The sequence below is a fragment of the Melanostigma gelatinosum genome (assembly GCF_949748355.1).
Source record: "Melanostigma gelatinosum genome assembly, chromosome: 4".
Lineage (NCBI taxonomy): Eukaryota > Metazoa > Chordata > Actinopteri > Perciformes > Zoarcidae > Melanostigma > Melanostigma gelatinosum.
In genome coordinates, this window is record NC_136637.1 from 26,548,934 (window position 1) to 26,566,626 (window position 17,693).

Genomic DNA, 17,693 nt, shown 5'->3' on the forward strand with positions numbered 1-17,693 from the left:
CCCTCCCATGCAAGGTTACAGTGAGATCTCACTCTCAGGGGATGGTGACACACGGGAGTCGTCAGCTGGATTTGACTGGATTTGTGAGTTTATAGCGTGACTAAAAGCTGAGTTATCTAATGTCCTCTGTGTGGAAAGATGCAGTGAGGTTTTTGCTTGTAATTGGTGGACAGTTTGGCATTGTGCTATTCCTTTTGGTACAGTACAAGTAGCAATATGGTCCACTGTCAACATTGAGAGTTTAGTATGATGTGGTCTGAGCCGTAAGAGTTAATACCTTTTTAAATAAAAGGGTTTTGCATCCGTTCGTTGTTGCTTTGTGGTCAATCAGAGTTATTTTGGTAGATTGCGACTCTGTAGTTCTGCGTCCGTTCGATGTTGTTTTGTGTCTCTCTGTGGTTGTTTTGCAGCTCTTTATGGTCGTCTGCTGGTCAGTTTGAGTCTCGTTGTGGGCATTTAGCATCTCTTGGCCAAAAAGATGATGTACGCTTCTGTCTGGTCTACTTTTCCTTTGATTGTACAGGCCTGGAGAAAGTTTCCAATTCTATACAGAGTGTGTCGGCTTTTCTAGTACTGGGGAGCTCGGTATCTCTAAATGTCGTCGTCATGCCCTCCATGCCTCCGTTTGCCGTGGAACGGAAGCCAGCTGTTCCCAGGAGTAGCATGGAGTTTCAGTGATCTTGTGGCATTTTTGGATCAAATAATGAATGCCGTTTGCGTTTCAAGGACATCCCCGAGAGGAAGAAAAAGAAAGTTTGATAGCAAGAAGGTTTGGAAAAGGTCAGTGGAAGTGTGGCGAGCTTCAGGGGTGTGCGTCAGTGTCAAAGAGTCTGCAGATGTCTTCAGTGGGGAGAAGGCGAGGGGGAGGACCAGGTGACCCGGAACAGCAGAGACAAGAAACTGCAGCCACTTCAATGGAAGAGACGTGTGCTATTAACCACGATGTGATGAATGGGGATTCCCCTCTTGGCAGCACGGTGTATATGTGGTTAGTGATGGCTGTTGTATCCATGACCATCTGTGCTGCCACTCTCATGTGATTTAGACTACAGAAGCCGATTCCCCGCGGACACACAGCCGTGTTCGCCAGGGTCTCATTCATCACAGCCTCTGGGTTTGAGCCAGGTCGTGTACACAAATCATGCACGTATGCATTATAATCAACAGGGGTCCAGTGTAGGATAGTGACCTCATTTACAGTGTGGCAGTCCATTACTCACATCTAACGTAACCTCCATCTCTTTCACCCTCGCACCTTTTTGCATCGCGGCGTTCTCTCTCTCTAACCTATCCGTTAGCACACTTAACAGCGGATGTAAAGAGGGGGACGATGGACAGATTCCACCCACAAGTCCACCTAGAGCAGGGATTCCCAAAGTGGGGTGCGCGACCTGCCTCTAGGGGGTGCGCGAGAGGAAAAGTGTAATGGCGGTCTGATGGTGTAATAATATTAAATATTAAAAAAAAATGTAATTTTAATTTAAAAACTGTCAGGTGGGACATCTGAAGCTATCAGTCGTAAAAGAGGAGAGGGACAGAGAGAGAGAGAGGAATCGGAGGCGAGGGGAACGGAGAGGTGCAGCACAGACAAATCGGGAGCACATCGGCCCATCGCGGAGTCAAGGTGAAAAAGAGGAAACGAGAGTGAGCATCAGACTGGGAAAAAAAAGAGGAAATATGATGAAAAGTCTCTGTGTCTGGGCTTCACTTGGATTGGCAACGCAGATTCCCCAAAGCCACAGTGCGTGGTGTGCAGTGAGGTTCTGGCTAACAGTCTGAAGCTCTTATTTACGTCGCCACCTGAACACCAAGCATGCCAGTGCAAGTCAAAAGCCCCTTACATATTTTAAATCGAAATTGGAGGAGTTACAAAACAGCCAAAAACAACTGCAGTCTCATTCATGTGTTGGGTCTATAAATGACGCACTACGGGCTTCATATCTGGTTACAGAATAGCGAGAAAGGGGCTACCGCACACAATCGCCGAAGACGTGTGCTTGCCAGCTGCCAGAGAGATGGTGGAATGTATGATTGGGGAGAAAGAAGCAAACAAGTTGGACATGATCCCGGTGTCCAACAACACTGTGTCGCGCCGCATCGATGCTTTGTCCGAATACATCCTGGCTACATTAGTCGCTCATTAATTGTAAATTAAATGTGATAATCTGCCTCTGAGCCTGTGCGTGTGTCCTCGCATCCGTATTGCTCTTTAAAAGTGACGCCTTGTGTCACTGAAAGTTATTGAAACTTTGTTGCAGTGTTTCAGGGCGTTTTCACACCTTCAGTTCGTTTGCTTTGTTGCAGTTGCTCCTTTGTTCGGTTTGTGTTCACACTGCAACATTTAACAGCGGACTAAATCTTGTAAACAAATGCCACGCGCAAGCAAACTGTTCTCTCATTGGTCCGATTCTTATGCGGCTATGAAGGCTTAAAAGGCTCTGTTGCTTCTTTTTTTTTTTTTTTATTAAGGGGGGGGGTGCGCGAACCCAGTCGGGATGTAGAAGGGGGTGCGCGGCCTAAAAAGTTTGGGAACCGCTGACCTAGAGCAATGATGGATGAGACGGCAGCCATGGCAGGACCACACCGCGCTTCTTTTAAAGCCATTTCTTGATCATTGTCTGACTCCGTCATTCATCACACAGCAACCTTCAAGTATTCGACTGGAATGTCCAAACCCAGTAGCTCTCTAGCTTTAATGTGCTTTCAACCAACACCTGTAACTTTAATCCCTAATATGTAATAATTACAATATTTGATTTTTACAACTAGGCTGTCATAGTAATATTATTTACAGAACAGTATGTATATTTTGTGTCTTATTACCATCAAAGCACCTCCATCTTGTTCTACTCTGAGATGTAGATAACAGAAGATAAAAACTAAGAAAATTGTAATCTGTAACAATATCTCAATGCACTTTTATACTAATGCTATTTTCATATTTCATTTTTGAAATATTTCAAACTATTGGATTTGATAAATGCCATGATACTTTTATCCAAGTATTCATGGTCCCCAGAGGATGAATCATACTGAACAAAAGACTTCTCCTCTTGCACCATCATGAGGTTGCCAGGGGAAATATCTCAACAACTATCAGCTAGATGACCGTGACATTTGGTGCGGATATTCATGGTCCCCAGAAGATGGATCCTACTGGCTTTGATGGTCCCCTGACTTTTCCACTAGCGGAAAACTCCACTTTGACTAGCAGGTCAAATTTTTCACTACTGCAAAATACCTCAAAATCTACTTGATGGATTGGCCTACATTTATCACTCTCAGACAGTATATTCGAATGATTTGCCACCACGAGGTTGAGTGTTTTTTAAATTAGGTTTGGTGCAGACATTCAAGCCCCCCTCGAGGTGAATTATAATAACCTTGGTGATCTCGTATCTTTTCATCTACCGTCATCATCAGGTCAAAGTTTTCATTTGTTCAATATTCTATGTGGACTCTTTGTAGTGTAGAACTTGAAGAGAGGACATTTGAGAGACATATGTCTGGTAATATTATATAGAGAGACAAATCCTGGAGCTGCTCTGCAGACACCGAGTCATGAAAAAACGATTACATAACCTGACGGCACCCATGACGACTTTACTGGGATATGGTGTATGTCTTACATTCATCACTCATACACTCTTCGGGATGTAACCTCTCAAACAAATGCTCAGTGAGCGCACACACTCAATATGTCAATGGACCAATTTCAAAATGTGTCACCTGCTTTCATTATAAATGGCGTTCTTGATGTCCCAATTTCCAGCTCAGCGTTTTTGTCGATGCTGCCTAAAATCAATAAACTGAATCATTGAAATAGAACTGTGTAATTCTGCTCTTGGGTGTATTTTTTCCCGTTTTTAAAGGAAGATACCTCCCCATCAGGGCCCATTAGATAGTGCCCTCTTAAAACCATAACAGCAATAGGGAGAGCATCCCACATGAAATGTCTGGTTTCCAGCTTTCCAGGAGGTCATTATAGACTCAGAAAAAGCACCAAGTGGAATGGGGAATAGTTCAGATTGCAGAGGGATGTGCACTTCAAAGCGCCTCTGTGTCCTTCATCCCACAGAGAAGCAAGCAAGATCAAATATAAGAGCTGTACATTAGCACCAAACACGGTTTTTAAAGGCTCCTAATGGTCCTAAGGGTGTCAAAACCGCTGTTGTCTCATGCGCTCCTATTAGGAGTTGTTTGTATTACGGACAATAAAGGAGTTTAATTCAAAGACTCCAATCGGCAACTAATTTGGAAAATGTGTCAGCGTTTACAGCCAGAGCCAGTCAATGGTAGTATAAAGCAAAGCAACAACTTGTATGAGTTAATCCATCACTTTTCTTTCCGCCTGTTCTAACCAATGCAAACGCATGTAAGCCCCACACTGAAAGGCTCCGCTCCAACAGCTAAGCTGTCATGCTGCCCAAAAGGAAATTATTTGTTTCTTTATTTTGCCTGTTTTTCCATATATTGGATCTTCAATCAAGGAAATGGAAGCATTTATGTTCTCGTGTAAGCCTGTTAATAATTGGGAACAAATGATAGTACTTTATATTATTGTTATATTGTTAATGTTGTGGGTAAATCTGGTCAGTAACTAACGGTAGAAATGTCTGACTTTTCACAATAAAAGCACTTTGGTTTTTTTGAGTGCAGTGCTCCGAGTATCATCGAATTGAAATGGCAAAACGTTTCCGCATCAAAGCGACATCAGTGAGGGGAAAAAGAAAACAACAAGACACTCCGATACATTAGTCCAGGCTGAATGAAAGGCAAACGCACTCATGGTCACCTTGCCGAGCCGCTGGCCTCCTGCTGCCGGTCATATCTCGCTCCTGATAGGAGCCCGTCGTTCCCGGCACGGTTCCAAGGTGTCAGGGAAAGACTGCCCTGCCACAGATGCCTTGGCACAGCTAACTGGATGGACCCTCAAGGTTTGGGGGATTAGAGCGCTAAATCTGTGTGCATTTTCCTTTGTAGATGTGTCTGAGTCTGTGAGAGTAACTCTAGATAAGCACTTCATGGCCCCAAGAAATGCAACGTAGTTCATCTTTGAACAAGCTGTCGGGGTGATGGATCATTTTATACTCTAAACTATTGGCATCAGTAAAGCATGAATAGAAGGAGGGGTGGGATATCTTTAAAGAAAACAACTGTGGTGGCCTTATCGATCAGGGATTGTTTACGCTTGCGTGTGCCCGATGAGGTCACCATTCAATATTCACTGCTTTTCAGGTGATAGTTTTCCAGGAAATGAAGTCCCCATTTTGTGGAATCTTTACAGAAACCAAGTGATCAACGTGTGCCGGACATGATGAGCTTACTGTGATGTGCTCACACACGTCTCTTCCTCTGATTGTTTACCTTAGAACAATTCACAGTACTATCCCTGATGAGCATGCTGCCACCCAAAAGCTGCACAATGCAGCTCACTTGAATCCGTTTTGTTTTTAGTCAAGATCCACTCGGACGAGTTATATTAAACATATGCACACACGGGAGGATGTAAAATAACTCGGCACAGCAGAAAAAATAAAATGGTTTAATAACATTTATTATAATGACATTTAATACCCATTTGTAAATATATCTATCTGACACTGGGTTTAATTCTCCATTGAAGGCATATAGCTGCCATTACAAAGACCACCACGGCTATTTTTAATCAGCAAAGCAGAGGTGAACCTTTGAACCACACTTGCAGCCTTTAGGGTTCAAGTAGCCTGCGTTGAGTCTCTACGGCTTCACGTTGCCACCTTGTGACACCCTGACCCACACAAGCAGCTGGAAGAGGGATGGACAGATGGAACGGTGGTTATAGATCTTCTTCTATATGTCTTATCAAGCATGATTCGTTTTGTCAATTTATTGACTTTCACCCTGAATTCTTTCAATTAGGTTGAGAAAGTGAGTCAACCTGAGGCAAGAAATTAAAATGGATTTAGGTTTTGGCTTGACAACTGATTTGGAAATGTCCTTAAGGTGAAGGGACTCATGTCAGCTATGGTTTTGTTGTCAGCTATGGTTTTGCTGCAAAATGTTACGGCCTCTCGTGTAATGAACCGGCATTTCATTTATTTAATTGAAAATTGCATTACTGTTATTGAATGCCTCATCGTGTGGAAATGGACTTTATTTGCTGTTTTTCTATATTCAGTTTTTGCAAGATGTCGTTCAATACCCTACATACAGGTTAAAGTGTCCAATTTAAAACTCAAAATGTTTATTATATTTTCTTGTCGTGCATTTTTATGACTTAAGCTCTTGATGTTTGTTTGCCTCAAAGGGAAAATCTGTTTCCAGTATATGACAGTATGACTAGATGACATCATTTTGTAGTGCTGAGACGATTACCGGTTGTCAATAAATCAATGAGGCGATCAACTGAAAATGAATCTCACTATTTTCATAATCGATAAATCATTGTAGTCATTTTTAAACAAATGTGCCAAACATGTGTCCTTTCTAGCTGCTTTTCTTTGTCGTTTATTTTGGGGTTCTAGTCACAGACATTTGACATTTAAAGACCTTCTTTGTCTGGTTTGAGATGATTATCCCACTCAGTTCTTTGTCTTTGTTTTGCCTCTCCAGCTGAAGAGTACCATGCAACACATCAACCTCCAGATCAGCCATGACTCCAAAGAGTAAGTCGTCCTGCAACTAACATCTGTTTCTCTGCTCTCGTACTGAAACTGACCCACAGCAGATGGAAAACGTCTTTATTCTCTCATTCTTGCTCGTTGACATTTTGCGCTGAAGTGTCATATTAGTGACCCGGAACAAGGGTAGCAGATAGCTGACGAGAGAAGGACATTTTTTTTGTCTTGGTTTTGTGTCTTTTGTGAGTTTGCATTCACAGGTTTCTATAATGTAGTGCAGACAGCTTGACAACTCTCGGTGAAGCTTTTAGAGGTGAGTGGAAGTAGAAAGTAGAGCTCCCTGGAGGCAATTAGCTTACACTTTCAAGAACCAGATTTTCAGCTGCACAAAATCTCTTTCTCCACTGGCTGTTTCCACTAATTGCCTACTCAAACTCGGATGTAACTTTGCTGTTGTTATAGAGTAAGTAATGGCATCAGAGGTGTTTGGAAAACCTTTAAAAGCAAAAAGATCGAAATGGGTCTTTGCAAACAGTAGTTTGAACTATTTTGTCCAGAAGCTTCATTCTGGATGTACAACACGTACTGGAAAATCAAATTACTGCTAAAATAGGAATCTAAGATGAGACGGCGCCAACGGCACCAACATACTGTACAGCAAACCTGCAATATCGCTGACGAAGAAAGATAAAATCTCATGTGAAATAATTGACTAAAATGACAAAATTACTTGTTTTGGTTGGACCAGATTGATTAAAATGTTCAATCTAATTTGATGACATAAAAATAATTTGACTGACAAAAGCAAGACGGAAAACATTTTGACGAAAAGTTACTTATTATTAGAATGTAATGACTTTTCGTCAACTAAAACTATGAAGTATACAACTGACTAAAATGTGTCTCAAACCAATAAGCATTTCATCCAAAGAGTAAGACTTTGACTAAATCTAAAATATCTGTCAAAATGAGCAGTGGTTGTTCAGAAGGATGACCGATTGATATTTGACCTTTTGGGATAAAGAAGACTGTGATTTGTGGTGTTCCTTGAATACGTGCTAGTTCGGGATCAGTGAATGACCGCTGTGACAGGGAGGCGAGAGAATAATGTGTAGATAGAGTTTAAAAAGAGACGACTGGTAGAGGTGAGTAGAGGACAAAAAGAGACGGCGACAGAAAGTCGAGTGAGGACGGGAGTGAGAGCGCTGAAGACGGATATGACACATGCAAAACGGGAGCTCACACACAGCCGCACCCGCTATAATTAAGGACCCTAAAAAAGCTCGTCCAGCGTCTAAATATATAAATAGTCGCAGGCGGGGTAGTGACAGCCTTGAAGCCCTCGCGCTCTTTAAATGATGAGCCCTATACCAACGTTCATCATCTCTTGAACCGAAGTGAACCATCAGCTCTACAGGGAGAACAGTTACACTTTAGAGAGCTGTGCGTACACGCCTACAGGAGATAAAGGTGACATGTTTGTTTTTGTGTGTCCATGTAGGGAAAAAGACAAAAGACAGTCTCGTACTAAGTGCAGACAGCTGAGTGAGCTTGCAAATAAATCTCTAGGAATCTTGTTTTTGTTCAGCTCAAGCCCGACACAGCAGAACGAAAGGCGCTCTGATAAAAGTCTAACATTCCCTAGCCAAAAATAAAGCGGACAGAAGGTAAACAAGACTGACAGACAGGCATCCGGTGTGTGTTTTAGCTTTGGCTTTGGCCCAAGCCCTCTCCGCTCTGTCTCCATTCCCATTAGAAGAGCGTTCTGGTCTGTGGCAGCCCAGAGGATTTGAATGGCACAGGCTCAGGGTAATGGGAACATGGTATACAGATTGGCTGGATGCTTTTTTTCCCCCTCCACTGCCAGTTCCATCACCAGTAGCAGCAGTGCTGCATTCATATTACCTTGTACTGTTTCTTTTCTGTCACTTCTATATGTGTGTGCTCTCATATTGACTATGTGGGTCACATAGCAGAACATAGGTATTGATGTTGAAATCTATTTTGCACACGCAGACCTTTTTCAAATCAGTCCTTTAGAATTGTCATAGCAGGGAAAGCACAGGTGTGATAATAATATCGATGGTGCAGCCACCGTTTGTGTTGTTTACGACACCTGTTATTCTGTTACTATGACTTCCTAATACAAGCCTTAACTCGGTCACGGTAATTACGTTATCAACTTATCGTACAATACATAGACTTGATCTTGATCACTTTTGCTGACCTCGATATTGGCCGTTGTGTTTACATAAAAAGCAGGATTTTCCCGCCATTATAAGACATTGCGCAGACATTGCACATTTTTGTTGACAGTGCTTTTAATTTATTGTTTTGGCTGTATATCGCATTCAAATTCCAATTTCTGAATATTCTTATAAATGTAAAGTTAACTGCTGTTTAAAAGGGTGTATTTGCATTACTGTATTATTATTATTATATCGCTGGCTTAAAATGACCATGTTGTTTATCGCAATTATTTCTGGGACAATATATCATCGAACAAAAGTAGTTATTGTGACAGTTCTGCTTCTGTCCTTGAAATAGTGATTAAGCTACTACAAGGAACTTTAATTTAGTGTTGATTCTGGCGGTCCCTGTGGACGAAGGTGGTAGTGTTCCTGAGCACCAGAGTCCCTTTAGAGAACCCCTCTTTCCGGATGAAGCTGACTCAGTAACTCTTAACATGCACCTTTCTGGTGGTGAGTTAGACATTTAGCTTAGCTTAGCACGACGACCGTAAACAAGGGGAAAGTGGTCGCTTTACTGTTCATAAATGTGTACAAACCACAGGAGCAAAGTGATTTAGAAAAGGTCAGACTGTGTGTTTGGATCTAGCAATGAGTGTGAGGGAGGTGTCTGTGGAGTCTAGCGGTCCTCTACAGCTCCATATCTAACCACAGCTCTGTACTCGCTGAGCCACGACTACTTTCACTCACCAGCAAATGTACTGTAACGTCCGACTTAAAAACATCCTCCAAAGAACAGGGGCGTTTTAATGCAATTCTTATTAACATGCGCTGTCTCCCGAGTAGTGCATAAACCTAAAAAGGGAATGAAAATATAGGATTGTTAACGGCCTCACAGGGAATTACCAGAGAAGTTCGTAACGAGGCCACTTCAGTCGTGTGGAATAAGTTGGCTGAAACGTCCCATTTCGTATTAGAAAGCAGCAAAGTACATATTCTAATGTCTGTGCTTTGCTTTCTGTCCCTTCACAGGAGGCCAGACACAGTTAAACAGAAGAATGCCTTTCCGCCGAACTTCATTCACTCTCTGGACTCCACACACATGATGCTGACTGCTCTCCACTGCTACAGGTACCATTCAACATACCGTACTTGGAACACCTCAAATTACACAGATGCTTTTTTTTCTCCTCTTGGAGTCATTTGATTTATGAAGGCAGTCTGTAATATGCTTCTGACGTTGGCTCTCCACGTATGCATGACCTCAAATAGGTCTGTCAATGTACCCTCTCATCTTGAATGCAATTATCACCTCAGATAAGCATTGTGTGTGGGTTTTAGTAATTATCGTTGTGCATTTTTAATGTCTACTCTGCCTTCAATGCTCTTTTTTTCTGGTTTCACTCCCTTCACTCCTCTCCTCTCCTCTCAGTGCCGGCCTGACGTTCGTCTCAGTTCACGACTGTTTTTGGACCCACGCCCTCACTGTGGACACCATGAACAAGGTGTCCCATTACAGTACATCCTTTCTCTTTTCACTCATTCCTCATCCTCAGCATCCTCTCAGAGCTGTGTCATCCTGTCTGTCAATCATCACGGTTTGGAATTCACCTCTTTTATTTTTTTTTGCTGATTGATTGAAGCACGTGTGATTCAGATCCTCTGCCTCTCTTGCCTTTACATCCAGATGTCCTTTCTTTGTAGCATCCCCTGTGCTTGTGCTAACGTAGAAGCATCATCTTTGTTAAAGCCATTTTACCAAACTGAACATTCTCCCAGTTTCATACATTTGCAGGCTGCTGGCTTGCAGGTAGCACCATCAGATAGAGCCTGAGTAAATGACTGTCCCTGCTTGCTGAAACCAGCTTGTCTACAGGCCCAGACTGAGACACAGCGTAGCTTAAAATGGATCGAATTACCATAAAGACCCAGTTCTCTGTAGCTTCACGTCTTCATCCACTCTCAGAGGAGTTACAACCAATGAAGCAGTTCCCTCTCAGTACATTTATTCTCTCTCATGTTCTCTTGATGTCTGCGTACGCTTTCCTCATTGCACCAGTAATTGAACAGAGCGGCAGAGGAGGAGCATTCGATATCTTAGTCAACACCTAAGCACGTCAAGAAGGTGCCGCTAGTATAGCCGGGTTTCTGAATGATGTCACTGTGAGATGTGTGCAAACCATCAGATTGACTGAGAGCTTATGAGAAGATAAACAAACTTGCAATACATTTGGATTGAAAACTTGTAATTTCCCTTGAGTCAATCTAGTACACACAGCAAGCATGTGAGGTTTGCACTCATAACATACTATAGGAGATCTTGAATATATTTAGTGTCTATATTTAAGACACAAACATCCACCTGGACTCAGGGATGAACTGAGTGGTCAAAGGCCACAAAACAAGTTTTTGCTCATAACTTAAGAATTGATATGCTAATTATGACAATATCACTCAAATGTCTAAAGAGGATAAGATGACATTTTGGACAGACTCGGATATAAACTGCAACTTGACTGGTTGTCGGAGGCACACAACTGTATTTGTCAATACTCTCAACAATTATATGAAGTGTATTAATTCACGCTGATGCATCTCACGGATGCCGGGCAGCTTTTTTTTTTGCACTTCAAGTCTATTTCTGTCGTTTAGTGTAATCTGAATAGACTGCTGTTTAGATCTCAGGGATATCTAACTCGAATACATGTTTTACATGCCCTTTATCCTCTTCTGTATGACCACGGATAACCTGCAGCACAATGAATGGCCCTTCTTTCTTCAAGGTTGTGTGTCAGCACTGCAGCGTTGTAAATCAAATCCACACCCTACCCTCTGTTTTACACACTGACCTCTCCGTACAGCCACAGCAGAGGCGTTCAATCGGTGTTCAATCTTGTCGGTCAAGGGTTTGAGTAACTCCAAGTACGCTCCTCTCTGCCTCTTCCTCCTCCTGTCAGGTCTGTCGGGAACAGTTTGTCGCCCTGCACAACCAGCCAATCCTTCAGGAGCTGTCCGACTTCCTGCTGCAGAAATACTGCACCGGGCCCCCGTGAGTTTACACACCTGCATGCAGGAACACCCTCGCATGCATGTACGTACATGAAGTCTCAGGAGCAACACAGTGGTCGGTTATCGTTCAGGTTTATGATGATGAAAAACTGCTATTTGTTTTTCATAGCATTTCCTATTCAGGTGCAGATAATTATTGTCATACAGTATCTTTTGCTAAATCTTATGTGATAGTTATGAGGTAATATTTTCACCCTTAATAACCCCATCTGCAATCTGTGCATCTTATTCGCATAACAGCCACCAGTCTGTCTGTCTGTGTTTAAACAACACTGTCGGCTCTTTGTGGACTTTCATGGTAGAGACTGAACATGCGACTCCATGTACATACATTATAAAACTGTCCAAACAGAAGGTGCACACGCACATTTGACATTATAAGATTGTAAAAGTTATGTTGACACGCCAGGGTTTTTCCTCCGCTTATCTGAAACATTAGATCCAAGAATGATTTCCTCTCTCGCTCTCTCGCTCTCTCTCAGTGCATCTGTCTTGCTGGCTTCAGGCTGGGTTACGCTCATCATCCGACTGTGTTTTTCTCTCTATAATTATAATAATTGGACACCTTCTCCACAGCCTTTACTCCACAGCAGCCCTCGCCCCTCTTTGTCTGTCTCCCTCCCTCGCTCGCAGGCACATTAATGCTCCCCAAGCCTTGCGAACGCATTATTCATTCTTCTCGGCACCACGGCGAGAAAGACGCATGGGAATCTAAAGATTTTCTGGATTCCTTCCCTTTGTCGCAATGAGTAACTGAATATATTTACCGTATTTAACCTTCCCCACAGTTTAAGCAAAATGTGTTAAGTATGATTATAATTTAACTTCTTCCTTAGATGGATTCTTTTTTGCTTATTAGACCTCACAACGTATTGAGTGTTTGAAACTTGAAGCATTTATTTTATTGTTACAATAAGACCTTGGGAAGGTAATCTCAGTCGGTCCACAACTTGAAAAATCTCAATTATAAGATGGATTGCCAGTCAATGTTGTTGAAACATTCATGGTCCCCACAGGATGAATCTCTGACTTTGGTGACCCCTGACATCTTCCCGAGTGCTCCTATGAGGTTGACATTTGTAGTTAAGTGGGTAAAGATTCTTACGACTATTTGATGGATAGCGGTAAAATTAGGTTCAAACATTTATGTTCCCCTGAGGATGAATCGTAAAAACGTTGGTCAACCTTTAACTTTACATCTAGCGCCCTAATCAGGCCAACATTTTTAATTTATCCAATACTTTTGTATATTTTTCATGACCAAATACCTGCAAAACGAATGACATTCACATCAGCTTCAGCTGTACTTTGTGTTTACGCTGAGGAGCTCATTTTAGCATGCGGTGACAATGGTAACCGCCTGCTTAACATCAGCATTTGCATTGTCAGTGTGATTATTTCTTTCAACTTTTTAAGGTACCAGCCGTCTGTAAAAAGTTCTACATTATGTCATCGTCACACAGGCACAACGGTGGCTGGTAAAATATTCCATTGGCTATTTTTGAGTGTACCAGTCACATCTCACACATTGACAGGTGCGTTGCGCCACCTCTAGCACTTCACATTAGAAGTACTAATTATGTGCTAATTCAAAGGCAATGACTGGCTGCACTGGCTCGCGTGTAACCTCGACAGCTCGAATGTGACATCCAAGTGTGAACATCCGGCAGAGCTTTAAATACTTGCATCAGACGGCAGATGAGGCCACTTGAACGAGGGCTGAAACTCAGAAAGTGCTGTTGCGTTGACTCGGCACTTCTAGACACACTAACATGCTCCTCCTTTTAAACTTTGTTTGTTTGTTTGTTTGTCACAGGACTGATTTCAAGAGCAAGAAGTACCAGGAGTACAGGAGGCTGATGCTGCTGCTGGCCAAAGTGCCCCAGACAGGTCAGTTTGCATGCAGCTGTCTGGCCCCCAAACAACTGGCCTCGCTCAGGCTGGGCTGTTGTTTGAGAGGGCCAATTTGCAGCATGCTGTTTTTTTCACTAATTGGATTGAAGTGAACTTGTATGTCCTGCAGATCTGTCTGAGGTTAGCAGAAAACGACAGGAATGTTATTGAATTGGGCTCTTGCACAATCCTTGTATTTTCTATCCCGGTTTATAATTGCTAATTGTTGTTGCCTATTGTTTACATAGTTATCCCATTGTCTGTAGCTAGTTGTCTTGCTGTCTGTGTTGCCCACACAGGGTATTTAGCCTGCTCATTCAAATATAAAAAGCCATTGAGTTTGTGTTTCAACAGCGAGGGTCTGACTTTAATGACGATAAGGAAGTTAGAATAGTGGAAGCTTTAAGTTTGTGTCGTTTCTCTTTTGAACACCACAACATTTTTACTTTGGTATAGTTTTATATCAAGAAGGTAAGAGAAACTACTCTTTATCACACAATGCAGTACAGTATGTCATCATGGTAACAGTCCGTATGTGTGATACCATGATTACATAATATTCTTGCACAAAACACAGTAACTTCATACAAATAGAAGATAGAAAGTACAACCTCATCCTGTTTGGATTAGATTAAAGTGTGGAGCTCCTGGTTGTATATTAATAAGCATATTAACAGTTTTGACAAGTAACCTAAATATTACTGTTGGATACTCAGTATATTACTTTAACCTTTCATATCGGCATAATGTTCTTCTTCTTAAAGTTTTCATGGCCTTTCCTCAATAGTTCAGGCTTCAGCTTCAGCTGCTGCCGTCTGCAGTCACAGAGGCGAAAGGACGGCCTCATCCCAGAGCCAAGATTAATATTAAAGTTCAAGAGTCTTTTCCCTCGACGATATCTCAGAACAAACTACATCCTGCAGTTCTTAGCAGTTTCCTTAATGTAATCATTAACCACATCAAAGAATCAACAAATAAAAGATTCATCAAATTGTGAAAAATGCATTTTGTATCCGGATAAATCAACATGAGATGTACCGTTTCATTTTCAAGAGTTCACACGAATTAAAACCTTACAACGGAGCATCTTCTTTCTCAGCGACAGTGTTGATGGTCATGGTCTGTCGGCCTTCCTCTAGTTACAACATCACTTCAAACTTTTCACGCATCGACTCTTTTACTTTCTGTAACTACTGTCCACAGACTTAAACCTGCTCTGACACCTCGCCTCTTGCCTCTCTAGGTGAATTTGATCTCCAGCGGGTGAAAGAGTCCACTTATTTCTTCAGCTGAGAGACTCATGATGTCCGAGTCAGCGGAGGGAGATGAGTGGAATTGACAGAGTCCAGCAGGGAGGGACGCTGCAGGCCCCCGGGTCTCGGCTGGCTTTCTCTCCCTCAGACATCGGGGCATTGATCCGGCCGCGCCCTGCCCGACCCCTGCTCCGCAGGCTGGCTGGAGCTGCTGGAGGCGTTAACACACAGTGAACTCGCCTGATTAACTGACTAGTGGGCTGAGGGAAGGGAGGACGGGATACTCATCCAGGCGAAATGATGAGGGAATCAGCACCGGATGGGAATGTTAAGACTTCAATCAGTGAAAAGCAGCTCTTATAATGACCATATTCAGGTATACGTGTGTGTGTGTGTACGTGTACATGAGGCATACGGACTCCATCACTCAGCACTTCTGCTGCTCAATAACCTTTTTCACCTACGAGCTGTAATTGCTAGTGTGTGTGTGTGTGTGTGTGTGTGTGTGTGTGTGTGCATTTTCATGCTGCGAAGACCTGGCTCTGCGACCATCCCACCCGATCATCGAGCCCATCACTTACTGGATGACAGGATGCTCTCTGACACACTATTTAAGCATTGTCTGAAGAAGAGACGGTTGAGAGGAAATGAGAGACACACTGACATCGTGGGATGCAGGACTCTCAGAGGAATGGGAAAAGGGTGAGTCAAGGAGATCTCAGCCTGCGTTGTGTCCCGTTGTACTCTTGATTCTCACCTTCTCAGAGTGACTAAGCACCTGACAATTGCCCTAAAATAAAAGTATCTTAAAATGTCTCCTTGTTCATTCAGTGGTTCAAAGAAATAGCTGGTATTCTTGGTGTGCTTAAAAAGGATGAATGAGAGCCTGTTATTTCGTAATATCTGCATATTTCAGTTCTATTGTGTGTCGTGAGATGAAGGCGTCCTTTTCGATGCACCACAAAGGGTTCGCAGGCTTCACTAATCAACTCTGATCTTATTTTTCTGGGCCAGTGCCGCAACTAGAAGTAAAAATAGCGGAAGTGCTATCTGATCATTACAGCAGTTTCAGACAAAAGGTGCCGTTGATGTTCAAAGGCAAACGTAGACTCGGCCAAACAAAGCTGGCTGAGTGGCAATGTAATGAAATGGAAATGATCTCTAGTGTGCTGATTAGACTGCAGGTTTTCAGAGGATTTGCATGGCGCCACACACATGGAGATGCTCCTCGTATTTTATGACGGGCACGAGACGTGACCTGCGACTTTCATCAGTTATTTTACTATTTTGGAAGAAAAAATATGAGCGATCCCATAATGAACTCTTCTTTGAACTGTTTTCATGCTCGATGTGCTTTCTGTGAAATGCACAGGTATAATCACAAACACGCAGTGTGTTCATGTAAATGTTTGAAAATGAAAGGTCTGTGTGTTTCTCACATGATTAGAATTGATAATATAACTTGGTTTCCTTTCATGTTTACAGACATTTCAAATGAAAGCCGACTTTTAACCGCACCAGGAAAACTTTTGTTTTGCGGATTAAGAGTAGTTTAACAGTACGGGAAATGCGCCTTTTGCTTTGTTGCAGAGAGTTAGGGAAGAAATTACAAGTTTGAATTGTATATTCTAAATATGACGCAAGTAGCAGCTTAGCTTAGCAGAGGGAAATAGCTAGCTAGCTAACTCAAATGCTGGTTTTGGTCGGGCTAGCACTCACAATAACTTCTCTGGGTTCCTTTTTTGCACGGTTCTGATAGCTTCCTCTATTGTGGACTCATGCTTTCTGTCACCTAGAAGGTTTGGTGCCGTTTGTCACCTTTGCAAATTATTGTTACTGTTCACCAAAGTTGAACTGAAAGAGGAAGATTCACACATTATTTTTGCCTCCAGATCCTCTGATTGTGGTTATTCATCTGCTAAATGTAGCCGTTTTAATTCCCGGTGTGTGCAGGCCTTTAATGCTAATCTAAGCTAGTGTCACATTTACTTTGTCCGAGGGAGTGAACCGGATATTGAAGATGTCCTTACAGCAGAGGCTTGATGGGCCTGTCGCAGTTTCTCTGGGGTGATTCCAAGGATGTCTGCTGTTAGATCGGAGCGTCTGCGGTAATGGAGCACAGCTTGTAGCAGGAAATAGCCACCGTACTTTCCATTACGAGTCGTCTCCAGAGATTAACGTGTTTTGATGATGATGTGTTTGGGTGGGGAACTCTATCGTGCAACGGTGATGCAGTTCTGACGAGACGGAGAGAAGAAAATGCGATTATTGACTTCCTTTGAAATAATGATGATCCCCTTTGAGCCCACTGAGATTGGCCTCTATGTTGATGTCTCATGTCCTTATTTTTCCTACATTAATTTTCAACTGAACATCTATGACATGCCAGCCATCATAAATGTGCTTATTGACTGATTGAGACTTCAAGTCCAAAGCAGTGCAGTTCAAAATTCTCTTGACGTGCATCTAATTTAAATGCAGTCTCTCATAATATTTAAGGCAGACAGATTTACAGCAGACAGGATGTTTTAGTTCTTCACTGTCTCTGTCTGACCTCAATGTTTTAGATTTGAGGAAGTGGTTTGTGGTCTATAATTGTATGCCACAGTAAAACGTTGTTGTTTAATTAGCCTCTCTTGTTCTCCTTTGATTAAAATGATTACTGTAGTGTCGGCTAAGCAAAGGTT

The 17,693-nt window shown here is 42.4% G+C and overlaps 1 protein-coding gene across 1 annotated transcript in view; it reads left to right on the forward strand.

The window, feature by feature from the left end:
* The window catches only part of polrmt (polymerase (RNA) mitochondrial (DNA directed)), a 40,990-nt gene extending 25,254 nt beyond the window's left edge, over nucleotides 1–15,736 (forward strand). Inside the window, exons 16-21 of the mRNA XM_079267871.1 lie at nucleotides 6,595–6,647; nucleotides 9,824–9,922; nucleotides 10,224–10,296; nucleotides 11,749–11,840; nucleotides 13,677–13,750; nucleotides 14,997–15,736. Coding sequence (XP_079123997.1) covers nucleotides 6,595–6,647; nucleotides 9,824–9,922; nucleotides 10,224–10,296; nucleotides 11,749–11,840; nucleotides 13,677–13,750; nucleotides 14,997–15,046 — 441 coding nt within the window. The 3' untranslated portion in view covers nucleotides 15,047–15,736. The remainder of the gene's footprint in view (nucleotides 1–6,594; nucleotides 6,648–9,823; nucleotides 9,923–10,223; nucleotides 10,297–11,748; nucleotides 11,841–13,676; nucleotides 13,751–14,996) is intronic.
* Nucleotides 15,737–17,693: the final 1,957 nt, after the last annotated feature.